The 20,183-nt window shown below is 35.5% G+C and overlaps 1 protein-coding gene across 4 annotated transcripts in view; it reads right to left on the bottom strand.

The window, feature by feature from the left end:
- PBX3 (PBX homeobox 3) overlaps positions 1-20,183 on the bottom strand; it is a 235,177-nt gene that overhangs the window by 49,135 nt on the left and 165,859 nt on the right. For all 4 annotated transcript variants that reach the window (XM_032257259.1, XM_032257258.1, XM_032257261.1 and 1 more), the window contains one exon: positions 5,770-6,011. In XM_032257259.1, coding sequence (XP_032113150.1) covers positions 5,770-6,011 — 242 coding nt within the window. The remainder of the gene's footprint in view (positions 1-5,769; positions 6,012-20,183) is intronic.

The raw sequence follows: 20,183 nt of genomic DNA, 5'->3' as shown, positions 1-20,183 counted from the left end.
CAAATTTTTCTTGTTTTTGGATAAAAGTTAAAAGTCTGCATTTAAAGATTCTAAGCCAACTAGAATGAGACCAATATGCCTGAGGAACAGCCACAAAGATGAAATAGCTGTTGTACCTCAGCACTTCTTACCTAATTACATGGTTCAGGGACCTAGCTCATGAGAGTTTTATAAGGATATTATATAACATATGTTAAATTCTTTGTACAGAGTCCGGAGCATAATTAATACTCAATAAGTGGCAGTTATTATTGATGACAATGAAAATTGTAATTTTATGAAATTCATACTATTTTTATGTCATTATTCTGCAAGCAAGTCCACACTTCATCTAATATAGTTCTGCCTTCTCATTGCCTGAATAAGTACAAAAACTGCTTCTAAAGAAGTTGGAAAAAAAAAAAAGGGTATTCAAATTTACCAAATCAAACCATTGATTTTATTAATCAAGCCTGTGGTCATAGATACAGTTGGTACACAGAGCCAATAAACTGGTAACTCAAAGGAAAAAAAGGGAACAAACCAAACACTCCTTCCAGGCAAGGAAAAGGCCAGGCATGAAAGCCAACAAGAAGTAAAAATCTTCCCTTGGAACAATGAATGACAAATCCTTGCTTTGGAACATGAAATCAGGTAGTATCCTTTTGTCTACCCTGCTTAAAACTATTAAGAAGAAATAGCAAAATGGAACTAGGAGTTTACCGGCTGCACAATCTCTAACGTGAAAACGTCAGCCTTTTTTTTCATCTGATAAAAATAAAATCCTTTACAAGCAAAAGCTATTTTGCCAGCAAATGTAAGCACATAATGTAAAGACCTCAAAAAGCACAAGGATATGCCTTTACAGTGGTTTAAATTTTGCATCCAGTCTCCATTCCCTCTGCAACCTGTAAGTCCTCTGGTAGCCAAATGATACCTGACTGGTCCTGGGCACGTTCAGTGTATTCCTTGGTTCCAGTGCTTTGCCTAATTTGGGGTGAGTTCAAATGACATCTGTGAACTCAGAAAGCAGGTTCTCAGATGCTTGGGGAGGGTTGGGACCCTTACAACACTTTTGCCTTCAGCAAAAAATGTATTTCAATATAATTATAGTAGATAGCTTTCAATATGTCATCTCTATTACAGCAGCTGTAAATTATGAGTGAATTGCCTGTGTTCGAGCATTTCTTCTGGTACAAGCAAAGTGGGAGAGCTGCATACAGCATGATGTATCTGTTCCTTTTTAACTGAGAACAAATGTTGAAGTCAAATTTCATTTGCAAAAACCAATGTGCCCATTTCCTTTTGGTAGAGTGGCACAAGAACCAAGAAAGACTTCTAATTCTTAAAAACAAGGCTTCCTAGGACCCTTGGCTTAAGTTGTAGGAATTGACCTATTCTAACAGTTGGGCCTTTAACCATAAGAACGTATTTGCAATGTACAGTAAAAGCATTTTTCAAAAGTTTGTAGCTAATCAACAACAAGACAGAGAAGCAAATAGGTTTGTCTCTTAGCTAAAAAGGAAAGCCATGTACCCAAGATGAAGTATTGTAAGACAGTTTGCCGTAAGCTTTGGAAAATTATCATATTCCTGCTGCATGTCAGAATCAACAAGAAGAAAATAAAATAGTTTTGTTTCCTTTTGGGTGGCAGTAATATTCAAGAACCTTACCCTAACATATATCCCATGCCTAGTATTTCAAAAGTATTTATAAGTGAATTTTTAGATGGTTATCAACAAGAATTATTAAATCTGAGCCTATGTAATAGAGACATATGATAAAAGAACAATTTTCTGGAGGGAAAAACAGGATTTTAAGGACAATACCATTTCTAAAACATATACATAAAACTGAGCCTTGCAGCTTGGATTTAATTTTGCTCAAACTGTAGCTCTAGTCTGTCTGCTTAGCTTTGTAAATGTGGCTGTGCTTATAAGGTACTTTAATTTACTGCAGTGGTGGTGTTTGTTAATTTTATTGCAATCTAAATCTAAACAGGCTTCAGATACATTTTCATTACAGCTTCATTGTGAAACACAGTAGAGTGAATAACTCTTAAGATTCCAATGTAGTTTATTTCTAAAAGACTCAACACAATTTTCTGTTGAAGCCTTTGCCTTAACATATATGTTCTTCCTATTTACTGTTAAGCTTTCTGTCATTCAGAGTACTCATGCTCACTTTTAAGAGGAAAAATATAATTACTGTAAAGTAATCAAAATAGTTGGTTTTGGCCAGGCGCGGTGGCTCATGCCTTTAATCTCAGCACTTTGGGAGGCTGAAGTGAATGGATCACAAGGTCAGGAGTTCAAGACCAGCCTGGCCAACATGGTGAAACCTCCATCTCTACTAAAAATACAAAAATTAGCCAGGCATGATGGAGGGTGCCTGTAATCCCAGCTGCTTAGGAGGGTGAGGCAGGAGAACCAGTTGAACCCGGGAGGCAGAGGTTCGAGTGAGCCGAGATTGCACTACCGCACTCCAGCCTGGGCAACAGAGTGAGACTCCGTCTCAAAAAAAAAAAAAAAAGTTGTTTTTCCATCTGCTGTGCTCCCATTTCAAATGCAATCCAACAAGGGAAAATCAGAGAAAACCAGAATGTACCCGAATTATTTTCCAATTCTACATGGGTAGCAGCACAATTCAATGAAAAAGGAAGACATATTTTCAGAAACTGATTTCAACATCTGATTCTAGTACTAACTAGATGTGCAACATTGGACAAATCACCCTCTCTGAGTCTCATTTTCTCCTCTATAAAATGGAAATTACAATACTATCTATTTTAGAAATCCTATCCCTTCACCTTACTTAGCTCTGTTTAGCCCTTCTTGTAACACCGAAGCGTATCTCCGAAAGGTCCATCCAGATAAAGCCCTTGTACCTCAAAGAACTGAAAGGAAAAGTTGACCGTTTCAGGTCAAAACACACCGATCCTAATAACTTAGGAGAACTACAGTCACAAGAGCTATAAAAGCCAGCCCCAAAGACAACTTAAATGCTGCTATATCACTTCTAAAACAATTTCAAACCTACAGAAGAAAATCTGCAAATTAAAATTCTGCTGATTCTGCCAACTAGTCATCATACCCCATCTATTCATTTGTCCCTACTGTACAGATTTTATTTATCTATATTTTTCCATCCAAAAGTGTTAAAATGAAAAAGGAACTATATATTTACATCGTTATTAGGCTACTGATTATATCCAGAAATAATTCATGAATACATTTTTAGACTCAGGACTTCCCAATTTGATCTTCAGTAAAGAAAATACAAAAAAGAGATAAACTTATGAGGAACTTGTGTATACATTTATATTTTAAAAGCCAAAAATAAAACAAAACAACAAAAAAACCTGGTGATTTGATTCTGTTATCAGCTGGGACTAAGGTTACCTACAATCTCATGGAAAATTTTGTAGGATATTTCTAAAACAATGAGACTCAAGACCTTGTCACTGGCTGATAACAGCTTCACCCAACTTCTACTAGGGCTGTATGGAGAAAGTAAGGAGGCAGGTGTAAAGATACATGGCAGGAGATAGTAAGGAGCCACCTTAATTCCTTAGCCCAAAAGCTTGGGCCATTTGGCCTCTAATATTATATCTCTTTCCATGCAAGGTGACTGGTAGTGTTTATCTAGTAAGGAGGTATAGTTATTCTAGCATAAAGTTATACAATTAGGATTATACTACAAAGAAGAGTCATTTTCTACTGTTTACGCTCAGGGGCAACCTTTTCAACCATGACTTATTTTGTTTACTCTCAATTATTCATATGTAAAATCAGAAAGTGGGATTTTTTTTACAAACACACTACACAATAATTTTTACAAAATTATTATTTGTACATTTTCCACCAAAAGTTATTCTTACAAATGAGGCTAGACATATAGTTTAAATCCCAGAAAATCCTATTCTAAAAATAGAAAACATCTTATAATATTAATTTATTTTACATTTTAACTTAATGCTATACAAATTTTTCTACTCTCCCTCAAAACACACTCACCTCTGGGATAGGATTTAGCATTTGCTTAATACCATCATACCCAGGATATTAGAAAAGGCAATGGGAAAAAACAACAATGACATATACAACTGAAACTACACAAGGAACACAGAGGAAAAAAATCAGTATTAAAACTGATCAGGGGTTGCCAGGGATCAGTGGGGAGGAAAGAATGAAAGAAGAGAGGGATGAATAGCACAGAGAATCTTTAGGGCAGTGAAAATACTCTGTATGATCCTATAATAATGGATACATGCCATCATAAATTTATCCAAATCCATAGAGTGCACAATACCGAGTGAACCCTAATGTAAACTATGGATTTTGGTTGATAATATTTCAATGTAGGTTAATCAATTTTAACAAATAAACTCCTCTAGTGGGTTTGCTGATAATGAGAGAGGCTATGCATGTGTGGGGACGAAATATATGTGATACTCTCTACTTTCCTCTCAAATTTCTTGTGAACTTAAAACTGCTCTTTAAAAAAATCTTTAAAACACACATAAACACACCCAAAACTCACCAGGACTCCCATTTCACACTAACGTGTATGGACTTTAAAAAGTACTTGCCAACACAGTAAAATACTTATGGGTGAAATTGTATGATGTCTAAGACTTGCTTTAAAATATTCTATCAAATTGGGGCTGGGTACACAAAATCAGAGTGGTAAAATATTATAACTTTTTATCTGGGTAATAAGTATCTCACTGATTCCTTATTTGGGATTGAACTCTATGAAATTACCACATTCAATTGTTTTTTACCTCAAACGTAGCAATTTCATAGGGTTCAATCTAATATTACTCTCATTATTTTTGTGTACATGTATTATAAAGTGCTCCATAATAACGCATTTTTAAAATTACCTTCCAAATGAGAAATCTTATCAAATGAGAATTTCTCAAACTTAGCAGCTTTTCAGCATTAAACAACTAAAATATATGTAAAAAGACTCTCCAGTATTTTACTTTATTACATTAAATCTAAGACTCATGTGTTTTTCTCCACATTTTAACAACTCTGAAATGTGAAAGCATTTTATAATCAGTGATATTTTATAGTTAAACTAGCAGCGTTACTTTTTTCTTGGTGGTATATAAAATAATGATGTAACTTAAAATCAAAGTTATCTTAAGATTCAGAGTCAATATAATTGCTGAGAACTGGGTTTTTAACCCATATTCTCTTTCTAATCAGAAATTTAGCACATAATGCCTAGCCTAGCATTACCTGTCCTGGCGTACCCATAATTATCTTGGGAAGTCTCATATTCAGAGAAACAGGCCAGAACCTGCTTACTTGGTGAAGTTCCCTATAGTCTGACACAATCCATAGAATTAATTCCCAGGAGGATTCTGGAGCGCACAGCATAGGAGGGAAAAGCTCACTGTGCAATGCTTCCCTTCAAAAGTGATTAAAGCTTATGAACAAGGCCAGTGCATAAATGTTAATTATACAGAGCTCTGAAGAGCACCAAGTGGTGAGGTGAGAGGGGAAGAATGACTGCAGGTGTGGTAATAAGGGCACATGAATGTGATAAATGAATAAAACAAGTAGATGGGGTAAAATAGGTAGGGCTCCACCTCCAAAATCTCAAAGGGTCTTCATTTCATGAATCCAACAATTCACTTGGATTTTTGCATTGACCTTATTTATTTTGTAATTTGTGTTAACACCTACCCCTCACAGCCCTCAGAATTGGTTAGCATGGTCTAATAGAAGAGCAACAGAGGGTTTGTGTAGGACTATGAGAGTGGCGGCTGCTGACCTGTTCATATTTCTCCAGTTCTGTGTGATAGATTTGTCTGATCTGGGTCAATTTGGCTCTGTAATCTGAGTGTTCAATAGAGTTATCTGAAGAACCTCCAGAGGCTGCTGCGGCTGCAGCTGCTGCCGCCGATCCCCCACCTTTCTCAGGACCTGAAACCCCTTCTGCCAAAAGCATATTGTCCAGTCTCATTAGCTGGGGATCGGGAGGGTCCTCCTCCTGGGCTCCTCTGATGCTGAGACCTTCAAGGAGAGAGAGAGAGACAGAGAGAGAAGAAGCGAGAAACAGAGGACAAATAGTGTGAGTATTTTGTTTATTTGAGAAAATGATCAAACAACATCAGTGTACTACAATTCATGCTGAGAACTTCACTGTTCACATTTGATTGATAAGTTTGAATAAGTATGAAAATTATTTTCAAGATAATGTTTACATGCATCCTAGAATTTTAAATATCCCCACCCCCCAACCTCAATTTACCACAGATTAGATCCTTAGAAAAAAACTAACCCTGGTTTCCTGGAATATTTTAATCATCCAAGCCTCCCAGATTTGGATAACTTAAGCATAAAATGGGAAAAGGGTAAAAAAAAATAGAAGGTTTTAAGAAAGAAAGAAAATAATTAAAGGGATATAAAACAAACTTATCCAAAGGTAGTTATTCTGTCTCTCTCTACAGCTGGAGAAACAGAATTAAAATTTCCATAATTAATTCACAACTTATAATCAAAAATTGAAAAATAAACAAGATTAGTTGAGCTTTTCCATCATGTGATTTCAGAAGAGAAATACATACATTATGAGGTAATTAGCTATACTTATATATAGTATTAAGTGAATATTGTTAAGCAATTGCCAGTAAACTATAAAACAAGAACACTAAATACGGTATTAAAAATGTGCCATTGACATGGCAATACAGTCTTGGGCACAGTAGACTCAATCTAATTTTGCTTTTAAATCAAGAACTTCCTAAGTGATGCCCAGTCAGCAACCTCTTCTGAGTGCTATAGATCACAGCTGACAATTCATAGGTTTAATCAGGTCACACAGGCTTTCTGCCAAGATGTTTTCAACAACACAGAAGACAAAGTTTCAAAATAATTATTATGGTATAAAAAGCATTGGAGTCATGACAGCTCAAAATCAGCATTTTCATTAATGTGTAACGTAATTTAAAATATTCCAGGCCAATTAACCTCTGTAAATCTACTTAAAAGCAGGTTCCCTACACTAGTTACAAGTGTAGGGAAGAGGGGAAAAGGAAGTTGGCACCTTTCATGTTTGCATTTGGATTCTGTCTTTTGAGTCTGTGCCTGTTGTTTATCCACAGTGGTACATACTTTGTGTCTAGTGTAACTTACATGACAGTAGCATCTATAAGCTGCCAAGTACTCAACTGATCACTAACTCTGATTTTATATGCTAACCTAAAACTACCATCAATTCTTTTAAGAACAGATTTCATTCCTAGATGCCCTGAATTACATCCATAGCATGACAGAGCTCTTGGTTGCCTTAACTCAAATGCACAACTTTAATTTCTTCCCCAAAACACTTTAGTGCTGTCACGTTCATTTAAAATTATACTTCAGAATAATTTCAACTGGATGATAAAACCAACTCACCATAATTTAAAATTATATCTGTTGTCTATTCAGAGGCAAATAAATAAGGTTTGAAAACTATAATATACTAAGACAGTATGTTTATTTAGGTGAGCAAAAAGGTAACTCTTATAAAATCCATATCCACACATCGCTGATAATTAAAAATAGACAAACATGTATTTGCAGTTTTTTCTATAACTGAAAGGGATTGCTTAATATTGTTCCAGAACTGCCATGTATTGGTTGTTTGTATTTTTAATTTAAATCTAATTTTCCTCTCTTTTAATTCACTTTGTTAAACGTTAAAATCTCATGGCCTGTACATGCTTGGGGTTCACATACCAAGATTTTTGTGCATTTGGCATGCAATGAGGGCTTACTGAGCAATCTTCCAGGCTGCACTTTGAATTCTGTTTAATTTTATATTCTTATTTGAGAAGTTATTAAGTTTCTCCTTTTTAAACTGAATTTTTCCCCACAGTTTTGTGTGTTTGTTGTTTTTTGTATTTACATAGGACACTGGTGCCTCTCCTGAAATGTGTTTTTTATCTACCTTCAAGTTTCCTCTGGGTTTCTAGTTTCCCCTTGTAGTTAAACACATTGATCTTTTCCCTACAGACATGTGGTGAAGTACTTTAATAGTAGATCAACTTCCATACCCAAAATGATTACACTTCCCTGAACATGTATGGCAAACAAGAGATGAAGCTCAATGACTGATATACAAGGATGTAGACCATAAGAGAGACAGAAGAAAATTCTTTAGGAAGAAATGCAAAAGGCACAAAACTAATTAGCTATCATGACACTTTTATACATATCTAACATGTATATAAACCATCATTATCATACCAGTAAGAAGCAACCCATAAGCTCAATAGTCATGGACACAAATAAAACAATTATAAGTATATAGTGTCAACTACTATAACATTTTACTCTTATAATGAAAAATATCTTATTTGTAAAATCATCAGTAAATCAACACTAAGTGCTTGCCTCAAGAACAGAAAAATGTTTTAATGCAATCCTTTGTATTTACTTTATAAATTATGTGCATCAAATTTCATCAGAATAATCATTTCCTGACAAAAATCTCATATTTCTTTAGACGAAAAGTACTAAAGCACTTTGCAAATAGGCAACATGGAAAAGACTATCAATAATAAAGGAATTTTCATAACTAGTTTGAAAAGTGAATCAGTTTTCTTTCTTTATTAAGCAAAGTAATGATTATGGGATCTTTAAATAGTAACATCTGATTTCCAAAATTATTTTCAGTTTGAATATTTCTATTTATTTTCTTACTTAAAAGCATTTAAATTACCATTTTATTCCACATCCCACCTATCTAGCCACTCACTATTACTTAGTTTAACACTGAGTCACACTAGCTTTTAGTCATAATACCTACTCCCCTGAGCACCATTTTAATGATACCTAACAACATTTTAATGGGTCTAAATTTGCAAGGGCCAGAATGAATCAGACTGTGTAGTTATCAAAAGATCTTGATATCTTCAAATTGAAACATGGTAAAACAATCATTTAAAATTTGATCTTGTTTTTAATCCAAAAGGTAGTATATTAGAACATACAGAGGTTTATAAAGTTTTACATCTAGGCTCTTTGGTCATCACATTACAAAGTTTAAAAAAAACAGCAACCCTATTTGCAATCTACTTATAATCACAACATTCATTTCCATATCCCTAAGATTTAGACAAATCATACAAACACAGTAAAAACATTGTTTAACAATGAACTTGGCTTTGTTATAAGCCCACAGTTTTTGCATATCTTTCAGCAAATCCTAATTAGCTGTCTTTCAACATGCTGTGCACCTGCCCCACAGATAATGGGAGAGAGCATCTGCATAGACGACTGCATTCGAAGGGCAATAAATAAATTACGGGTCAAAATTATTACAAAGCTTTCTCCGAATAAACGCATACCCTTCACAATTCTAAGCTGCAGATGTGAAAAGTACCTAAAGCCCACTCAAATGGTATGATTACGGGGCTGTTTGAGTTTAATAATCTGACTGTAATTCAGGCATTTTCAACAGCTCATTAAGGGTTCATTAATATATAGGCAAGCTTTTGAATTATAAATAAGCAGATTAGAAATCTGCATCGGCTGGACTGTACAGTAGGAGCCTTTCTAACAGAGGAACACTGTAACACAATGAAGGCTTGACCTGAGTGAATGAGGTGCAAACACAGTGTGCTAACTAAGCTTCGTGGCTCCCTCATTTCAAGGACCAAGCCCACTGGACCATGACTAACCTCTGTTCATCCAGCACTGAAAGAGTATGGCTTCAGACCATAGCTATTTCAAATATGTTCTACATATGGTCCTGAATTAGGCATAACTAAGATCTAGCCCTATTATATTTCCATAATCAGGGAAGATATATAATATCCACAATAATGATAAAAGTTGTCATCACATCATTTTTACTTTATTATTCAGACCTGTTGAGAAACAAAAAGCTATTATGAAAACTTGAGTTGTTTGATTTTTTTCTCCTAATGAGCATACCATAAATTGAGGTCCCAAATTATTCATAAGTTTAAGCCTATGACATCTCTGTAATTTTATTTTCTGATAGGCTTGTTTTTTGATTCATTCAACCACCACACCACAGTCTTAGCTCAGAGAAAAATGTTTTAGCAGAGAGTAATGTAAAATAAGGCCAGATCAGATATCTTCAGCAGGCTCTGAATCCTTGACTGCTTTGAAATAAGTGACAATTTTAATATTAATATTTTCAGTTATTCTTATAATTTTTCATAGGTTTTCTTTTGTGTCTGCTATTTTAAAGTAACACACAGAATAGTGGTCAGAAGTTACAAAGCTAATTAGTGAAAATACCTACTTTATTTTCTATGCTTTCTTCATTTAAAAATCAAGTCAGCCACAGTTTGAGAAATGTAACCCAAACTATAGATAAAGAAGAAAGATTAAGACAGATGTGTGGCTACTTTTCTCCCCAAACAAAAAAAAAGTAAAGTAATTTTCTATCTGAAATCCTTAAGTAAAAACCAGTTAAAATAGGAAGCAGAAGATCTGGAAATGAAATGAAGGTCACAAGCCCCATGGTCGTGAGCTCTCATTTGAAACAATTACTTTTTGGTTGTGGAAACTGGGATATAATTTGGAAACAGTGGTGAAAGACACTGAAAAACCCTCAAGGCATCACTGTCTAAACTAGACTTAAGTGTTGGGGGTTGGGAGGGGTGGGGTTCTCAGTTAAACAGTAAGTGGACTAGAGAGACAGCTAAGAAGCCAAGTCCAAGGCCAGGTGCGGTGGCTCACACCTGTAATCCCAGCACTTTGGGAGGCCAGGGCGGGCAGATCACGAGGTCAAGAGATTGAGACCACCCTGGCCAACATAGTGAAACCCCATCTCTACTAAAAATACAAAAGTTAGCTGGGCGTGGTGGCATGCGCCTGTAGTCCCAGCTACTCAGGAGGCAGAGGCAGGAGAACTGCTTGAACCCAGGAGGTGGAGATTGCAATGAGCCGAGATCGTGCCACTGAACTCCAGCCTGGCGCCTGGGGACAGAGCAAGACTCTGTCTCAGATAAAAAAAAAAAAGAAGCCAAGTCCAGGAAAGACAGACCCTTAAGTAAGGACTGACTGAAAAGGGAAAAAAAAGGTCAACAGAATGATATTCAAGACATCCTGAGAAAGATCTGGAATAATATTTGCACCTGAATTTCACACTCTCCTTCTTAGGTCTGAAGATGAGGCTTGTAATGAAAGAAACAGTCATATTATTTTGTAGATATCAGTAGAAAGCAACTGCAAAATAACTAATTTTTAAAAGATTAGGAGGAAATGGCAGATGATCTAGTTGCCCATCACAACTCATGGCCCCAAAGCCCATCCCACTCCAGCTCCAAATCTCCTTTTAAGCCAATGTTCGTGTCTAATCCACTGAATATGGCAGTCATATTACAAGCTAATGTCACTTTCACTCCTATTTAAGGTGACTGTGTGGTGTGTGCACGTTTTTCATGTCAGGTATATTAAATATAACACGGCAATGCACTGCACATTTCCACGCCAACCTAGTTGTCACTTTCGCTTGACTCATTCTCTATTGAGGAAAAATGCAGCACTGGGAATTTACAAGGCTTTTCAGTTAAATGGACATAAATCACAGGTTTCATTCAAACCGAATAATCACTGGCCATAAAGAGCTACTTGTCTCTTACCATATATTACAGTGAAGTTCCTGTGAGCAATAATGCAGCCATTCATGGCAAAGAAAAACAGAGCAAGACATTAAGAACTGACATGTAATCCTGTTAGGGCCCTGACGTGGAGAGGGTGGCTGACATTTTTATCATATATGTCCATTTCTATTTGGAAAATCAGAGGAATAAAAATGATTACTTCACTGCCCAAATCTACCTTCCTAAAACAGCCCACTGAGATTTGTTTACATGCTGTGAAACTGCTTACTAGAAATTCATAAATCTAAGATTTTGAAGCATTTCCCCTGATGGTTAAATTGAAGATATGACTAGAAAGATTCCCCATAATGCTTCTCCACACCTCCATTTCCTTCACTTTCAACACATAAGCTGTCAATCCATCGCTTTATTACATTTCACCTTCATTATAAAGCTGTTGGCAGAATGCCTTTTTCTAACATACAGCACTGATAACTTCTCCAAGCACTTGCTGCAAAACCATCTCACTCAAGAAGGCAGGCAACTAATGACCTTTATTAGGGGTTCGATGGAAAGCAGCTAGATGCTATAATGACATTATTAGTATCTTGGTCTGTACAGGTACTAGACTCCTGGGCAGAACCTAGTTATTTTCTTGCAATCCCACAGATGTACTTTAAATGAGAAGAGGGAAGCCATTTAAAGGCATTTCTTGAATCACCAGTGTTTTTCTATGACAGTGTAATTCCCTAGGCTATGACTCTGACGTTTCTTCATGTTCCTAGCAATGCAAATGGCAACACAGAGAACACTTATGGATCACTTCTCTGTGCTACACTGCCAACCCCAGCAATATCACAAGTTCAGATGATTTATTTTACCAGAAATAGTAGAATACTTTACACAGAAGAGCCAAGCCTGAAATAATTCAGGCTAAACATTTGCTATCTGGAGCCATCAAAAAAGTATTGATTATACTTTCTATATCTACCCAGTAATTCATTTATTTGAAAACATTTATTATATTCTTTGCTACTACAGGAAGGTGTGTTCATTCTGTGGGAAAGGATATCTTAAAAATCCTTCAGTTTCATTATAGTTTCTCTTTGCCCTTCAAGCCTATTTTAGCCAACTGTTTACAGAAAAATCTAAAAGTACTGTTGGCTGGCAAAGGCAAATTTTGAAGACTTTCCACTTGCCAATTAGATCTTGCCTCAAGAGACAAGAAAATGGAGTGAGCCTTGTCACTGTGAAGTGAAGAGCAGCCAAGATGAGGGAGCAGATGGACTGTGCAATAAAAATGCAGAAAGAAGAGTTACATTTTTAAGGCACTTTTTTGTTAAATGGAGCTGCATCTTGTTGGAGCGCTTGATATATAAGCACTGTCAGCTACAGAAGAAGAGAACAGGGCTAGGGCAAGATATGAAGTATGCTATGCTTGCATGAGACAGTGAAAAAAGGATGAAGGAAAAAACGGGCCATGTTTCTCACACATATTAGCACAAAGGGTTACCTGTGCTCTGCTCCTAAAGGAAATTATTACAAGTGGTGGGAAAAAAGAAAATGGCCATTTTCTTTTTATCTAAAGGGATAGATGTTCAAACAAAATGCTCTATTGAAGAAATTTTTAGGATTGGTAAATATGACAACTAAATTTGAAAAGAGGGGAAAAAAACCTAGCACTATTTAAAGGGAAAGCAATGAGTTTCAGAATTATCTAAGTCAGGGGGAAAGAATTAAAACCCTGGCTTTGATACCTATGGGTCTTTGTGACCCCAGCTATGCTACGTGTTTACCAGTGACCTAATGATCTCATGTGCTGATGATATCCTTTAAATTTTACCACATGCCTGGGATCTCCTCACCAGTACATGCCAGAGGTCCATATTTGGACTTCCACAGAAACCAGTGAGTCCTCTTCTACTATTAATACTCATATCATTAAGAGTACATCTCCAGGACTCTTCAGCATTTGTTTACACAAACCATGTAATCCTTGTATTCCCCATTCCCCCACTCTGCTCCCTTGCCTTTTCTCCCTGAAGAATGAGATCGCCATGGCACTTCCATTTCCTGTCTTGTCAGTTAAGATCACTGCCATGCTGTGAATGGGATAACACTACACAACGCGCCTGCTCCCTCTAACACCGAGGGCATCGTGTGTGCCTCTCCACGCAGCTGCTTCCCTCACTGCTCTATTTTCTGGAAGACCGATCTTCCAGACTTCAGTAAGTTCCTCCAGACCCAGTTCACAATACAAGATGTTTCTGCCAAAAAGCAAATGTTTTCTGTCTTTTTATTTCCTACATAGGTGGCTTTAACTTTCTTACTTTACAGTTGTTAATGTGATAATCTGACACTCTTAGTGCTTGGAATCATTCTATTACTTAGCCTAAAAATCCTCTATGTTCAAATTTAAACACGTTGAGCATACATACCACATGCCAAACAGCAACTGTATCTTTCACATGCTCTCTCTCGCTTAATTTTTAAAATAACCTTACAGGGTGGGTGTCATTGGCCTCATTTGTAGATGAGAAAATCAAATTTCAAAGAGGTTAAGTGACTTTATAGCCCAAGATCACATGGCAAGTAAATGGGAAAGCAATGATTTAAACACAGGTCTCTCCTCTTTCTCTAAGTCCAGGATTCACTCTACTACACCTCAGATACCTAGAGAAATAGGTTATAATACTGGATTTTAAATTCACTTTACAACTATAACACAAATAAACTACAATACTGGAGAACATGGCTTTGGAGTCAGTGTAGCCTAGATTCAAATTCTATCACTTATTAACTACATGACTGTAGAAGGTCCCCTGGTTCACTGTCTGTAAATAGGGATACCACCAATTCAGGAATCACTATGAAGTTCAAAGACATAAAATACATTAAATGCCTAAAATAGTATCTAACATTTAATTGTCACTTTAAAAAATAACAGTGGTATTCACTTTAAATCATATGGATTCAAGTTTAGAATTAAAATACATTTTCTAAAGTCAAATAAGTAGTTACTTGGTATCATTTGTGAAAATGGAACATTATAATCTTTAAAAAAATTCTAGCATTTTTATATATCAAAATGTATTTACCATAGGTTGTGCTGACATTATTTTGCAACATATTTTAATGGTATATAGTTTTATGCTTTTAGCCATCTCAATTCTTATGACCTAAGTTTCTAATTCCTTCCTTTGCTCTTTTGTGTCACTTTAACTCTCTTATCATTTCCAGAAGTAGAATGGCATCTTGTTATGTGTTGATGATGAAACACTGATGATAGTTGCTCATTACTGTTGAGCAACTCTGGTCACACGTTTCAAATAAGCACAGAAATGTAAAGAATAGCCATGTGAAGAAAAACACATAACAAGTAAATGGTGCTGTGGATTTGTTCTGAAATGAGAACTCTTCTTCCTGCAAATGTACTCATTACGAAGTTATAACTGGCTACACAGTGTTCTTGTTAAAATTGGTTAAATTTTCACCAAAGCTATGCATCCTCTCAATTAGTATTTTGGAAATCTTTATTCAAATAATCCATGGCTGAAATGAATGGTATTTTTAAAAACCATACACACATGATCATACATATGTATAGTATGATACGTATATGATACAACATTTTTGGTCAGAAACTACCAATGGAGAGAAATTTTCATTCATAATTTTTCTCAAATGAAAATACTAGACCCCTCTTGAATTTAAAAATACCATATATACTTACTTATGTACTTTAGGGTAATCAGTAAATGTCATTCATATGTCCCTCATGGCAGCAAGAATCCTGCCCCTCTCAGATAATTAATCTTATGCTTATCTTTGTATTCATTTCCTTTGCTGTAGCCATCTTCTTTCCCTTTTCTCTAAAATGTTCAAAAGTGAACATATAAATTACAGTCACTTGACTTCATTATGAATAGCAGATACCCACTGGTTCTCCTCTTTCCTCTTGCAGGAAGGAATGTCCATTTTACTGTTTTTATAATGCCAAATTATCTTGATGCACAGACACTACTCAAAATAGCATGCTAGTAAATACAGCACGAGGGTCATTGACATTCTCAGTACATTCCAATGTAACAGCATAGCATAAAGTTTTATCTGTATTATTATAAAGGATACAGACTCAGTTTTATTGAGAAGGCTTTGTGAAGCATGGCATGATTATAGGAAACATGAACTTTACTAGACTTTCTGTATGATTTTAAAGGGTGCAGGCTCTTTAATATAAACACAGCATCTACTTAATGACTAAACATGGCTTCTATATTTTTATGTATCGTTCTTCTGTATGCAGCTCTCTTAAGTTTATATTTTGCTGTAAGTACTATAGATGTTTCAGTCAATGGTGAACTTCAAAAAAGGGTATTTGTGCTTCTCATGGTAGTATCACATCCATCACTCTCTTCCATTAAAAACCATGTCAGTGTCTAAAAAGCACAACCACCCACATGGCATGCAAAGGACAATGGCAGAAGCTTCAGAGCATCTTGCCAGCAGCAAATAACACAAACAAGACCTCTGTGTTAATAATGAAAAAATTTATTTACTTAGATATAATCAAAACAGCATATTCTTAAATACAAATCACAAAAAGTAGCTGGTTTAACTAGGCAATTAAATGAAACATTCTAGTGCAAGGGTATTAATAATTTTTCACAAACTATTTTCTAGTGATGAATAAATAAAAGCTTAACTTAAAAAGTCATATATCTTTCATTAACCCTTTAGGCAACATCAAAGAAATCAAAAGAAAATCTACAGCAAAGAAATCAAAAGAAGAAAAAAATCCAAAGACATTTTTCACAAACATCTGACTTTTAAAGCATAGTCCAGATCTTGAAACCATATAGATTTAAATCCCTCTCTGATAAGAAATTAATGTTGACTCAAATTCACTACTATAAAGACATCAAAATCAAGGTGAAACTGAAAATAATGGCAATTAAATGCAGTATTCCTCATTAGAACAATTAAAAACATTTTCCCTCCAGGGATAAAATAAAAAAGAAATGTTTTCCAGTTAGGTGGATGGGTACTGGCAGCATAAAGGGTGAGATAGGGGTACACACAAACGGGCAGATAAACAATTAATTAGGAAAGTCAATTTAAGGAGGATGAACATTAAGATCGTTGAAAAGCACCATAACATAATCAGGTTTTTTTTCCCAGTTACTTAGAAGGCAATGTGTAAATTTACATCTTCCCTTGTTGCTTAGCTATGAAAAGAAATGTTCATTATTCAACCCACTTCTCTGAAGAGGAAATATGCATGCATTAAGATAAATATGATTGTAGATTTATATTAACAATATACAGATTTCAAAATTGCATAAAGAAACCTGATTTTGAACTGGGTGTTTTAGGTGGTAAACCATGGAAATGTCAACTTTGATTTGAGCTAACAAAAAGGAATTTAGACGATGGATAAGCTCCAGGACCTTTGAATTAAATGAAAGACCAGAACACTCCACAGAATGTCTGCAATAACAGTCTCTACAGAAAATTATGAGGAACTACATAAATCCACCCTCTTCCTCTTCACACAGGCTCATTAAAGCTGTACTGACTCTCTGGGCAGCTATAATTCTGCTGACTGATACCCTGGAATCACCCTGTCAATACCCAGTGGTGTGCTGCCTCTCCAACTATCTCTGCCCCTAATATTCCTCTCTTTGATGGGATTTGCTGACCTTTAATCTGATGCTAGTTTACTCTCATCACTGAAGTGTAAGTCGGAGAGCAATAAAACGGCAACCTCACTGATTCAAAAGGGAGAGCTAAAGCCTGCTAACTGTGAATCTAACCTTTCATAATGGCTCGATCTTAAAGGAGGAAGCATGAAGTGGAAGGCAGCTAAAACAAACAATGTGTAATGCTGAGCACAAGATTTATTAGAATCCCATTTTGCATGGCTATTACAAGAGGACATTGGGGCTGTAAACAAGAGATACACAAATATTTGCAAGAGAGATCAAAATCCTGGTCAGAATATCCTTCCATACCAATATAAATCTTCAACAAGAGCTGTACTATAGGAAATCAAGCAAGGTTAGATGAATGGAAAAACCTGGGATGACTCCAGGTGGACATAAACAACACTGGAATAATAAAACCATCATTAAAAATAAAATGTTTTTCTGTGATGAAGTACGAGACTATAATGACTGGAAACCAAAAACTCACATTCAAAATGAGTTCTAGGGAAATCAAAGAGTTTGTGGAAATTAAATGCTTCCAAATAATTTTTAGTATAATATCAAAGGTGGGTTAATAATAAGACCTCATATTTATTGAGAGCTTTCTATGTGCTAGGCACTGCTCAAAGTACTTTATCTGTATTAACTAATCATTCCAACACCCCTAAGAGGTAGGTAGTATTATTAAGCCCACTTTAATTATCATGAAACTGAGGCATACCACAGTGAAATCCATTGCTCATGGTCGCACAGCTTGAAGATGAAAAAGCTAGGACTGGATGCAGGACAGTCTGGCTTTACAGTCTGAACTAACTCCTTACCACCTCTTATACATGTTATAAGAAAAAGAGTAACTGCCTTACAGAAACACTCATTTCCATTTTATTTTTGTATTTTTAAGAGTTGCTTTTGGGTCATTTAAAAAAAGTCTCACTAAAAGACCCTCAGTAAATTTGTGAACTCTCATTCGTTAACTTAATTTTTTGGTTTAATATTAAACAATGGGGCCAGGCGCGGTGGCTCAAGCCTGTAATCACAGCACTTTGGGAGGCTGAGGCGGGTGGATCACGAGGTCAAGAGATCGAGATCATCCTGGTCAACACGGTGAAACCCCGTCTCTACTAAAAATACAAAAAATTAGCTGGGCATGGTGACGCGTGCCTGTAATCCCAGCTACTCAGGAGGCTGAGGCAGGAGAATTGCCTGAACCCAGGAGGTGGAGGTTGCGGTGAGCCGAGATTGCGCCATTGCACTCCAGCCTGAGTAACAAGAGCGAAACTCCGTCCCCCCCCAAAAAAAAATATTAAACAATGATTTTGAAGACATAAAAATAAGAAATACCATTGTACAAATAACATCGTATTCTATAATTTTATATTTCTCCAAATTTGTCTCTTGAGGATTATCACCAGGTGTATTTTCCAAAAATACTGACAATTAGAAAGAATGGGACAACCACTGATTCAAAAGTTAAAATAATAAAGTTCAAATATTTGACATTTTCAAAATGCTAAGCTATATTGATGCAAAGGACAACAAATGCATAATGCCATGTTCTCTCAAACAGCAGCAAACTCTGGCCTCTGTTGTAAATCATTTGAAATTGTCATCTAGTTTTTCTTTTTATGTCTTGTCTCTTGAGATTTCAACTATTTGGTCAACTAAACTTGAAGCGCTATAACTGAATCACATGTGCATATATAGATTAGTTTAGTATAAACTAGTAGTCCTAATCAAACAAGGCCACTTTTCACCTGCTTAAACAAAGACTGAGTGTGAATGTCTTTCATTTTAAATCAAACTGGTAAACAAAAAAAGAAAGATATTTCAGGCTGCAAAACACATGAATCTATATAAAATATACACTAAATGCCAGAGTGTAAACAAAGCGGAAGTTATTGCATAACAAATCTCTTTCAATCCTCTAGGGGAAAACAGTCTGACAGTATTGGGTTCTAACAGGTGCAGATAGCAGAAGAATTACTTATTCATTCTACCAGAAAGAAAAAGAATAATAAAAAGCATAATTTAATTTATAATTTATGTTTACAAGTATTATTTTTAAGAGTTACAGTCTGCTTTGCAGATTACTTGGTCTAGTTCAAGTTGACATGTTGCATCATAGAACAAGCCTGAAGGGTCTTCACAACATGTACAGTAATTAACATGTCATTAACACATTAACTAATATACATTCAACATCATCAATGTTAATAGCATAATAATTAACTTATTGTACATAGCACATAGCACCCCCTGGCACTTTTCAAAATAAATTTGGAAATGCATACTTTCAAATGTTTAAAAAAGGTAGCTATTCATATTGAAATATTTTCATCAATAAACATTTTTATATGAGTACTGTGTGTGTTTTAAATGAGGCATATTTAGTGATACTACAAATTAAATCTGTATCTGGATTCAAGCTGTATTGGTACAAAAATACAAAGAACAAAGACAAGCCTTACTCTGTGAAAGAACTAATAATACATTAAAAATTTAATACTTGGCAGGTCAAATCTGGATACTCTCTGCTGAAGACAACCAATATTAATGAATCAGACTACAGAGTCATTGTCTAGGATCCCAAAGGAAACAATAATGCAGAGTACAACAAATTCTTCTTGCAAGAGAAAATCCTGCAAAACTACTTAACAGAATAACACTGGTCAATGCTCTAATGCTCTATGTTAAACCTGATATAATGTTTTCAAATATGCATGCAATCCAGGTCCAGCTTTAACTAAAAATTCAGTCTAATTTTATTTTTCAATTTTGTTTCTTGGAGTAAACATCTTTACAAAAGTATTTGCCTCACTACTAGCCTCTCTCCATATAAGAAACCATCATTTCTCTTAAAATACACACACACACACACACACACACACACACACACACACACACACACA

The sequence above is a fragment of the Sapajus apella genome, unplaced genomic scaffold, assembly GCF_009761245.1.
Source record: "Sapajus apella isolate SASKATOON/1434 unplaced genomic scaffold, GSC_monkey_1.0 scaffold97, whole genome shotgun sequence".
In the NCBI taxonomy this organism is placed as follows: domain Eukaryota; kingdom Metazoa; phylum Chordata; class Mammalia; order Primates; family Cebidae; genus Sapajus; species Sapajus apella.
The sequence above is the reverse complement of the archived record's forward strand: the minus strand, read 5'-3'. Positions and strand labels throughout refer to the sequence as shown.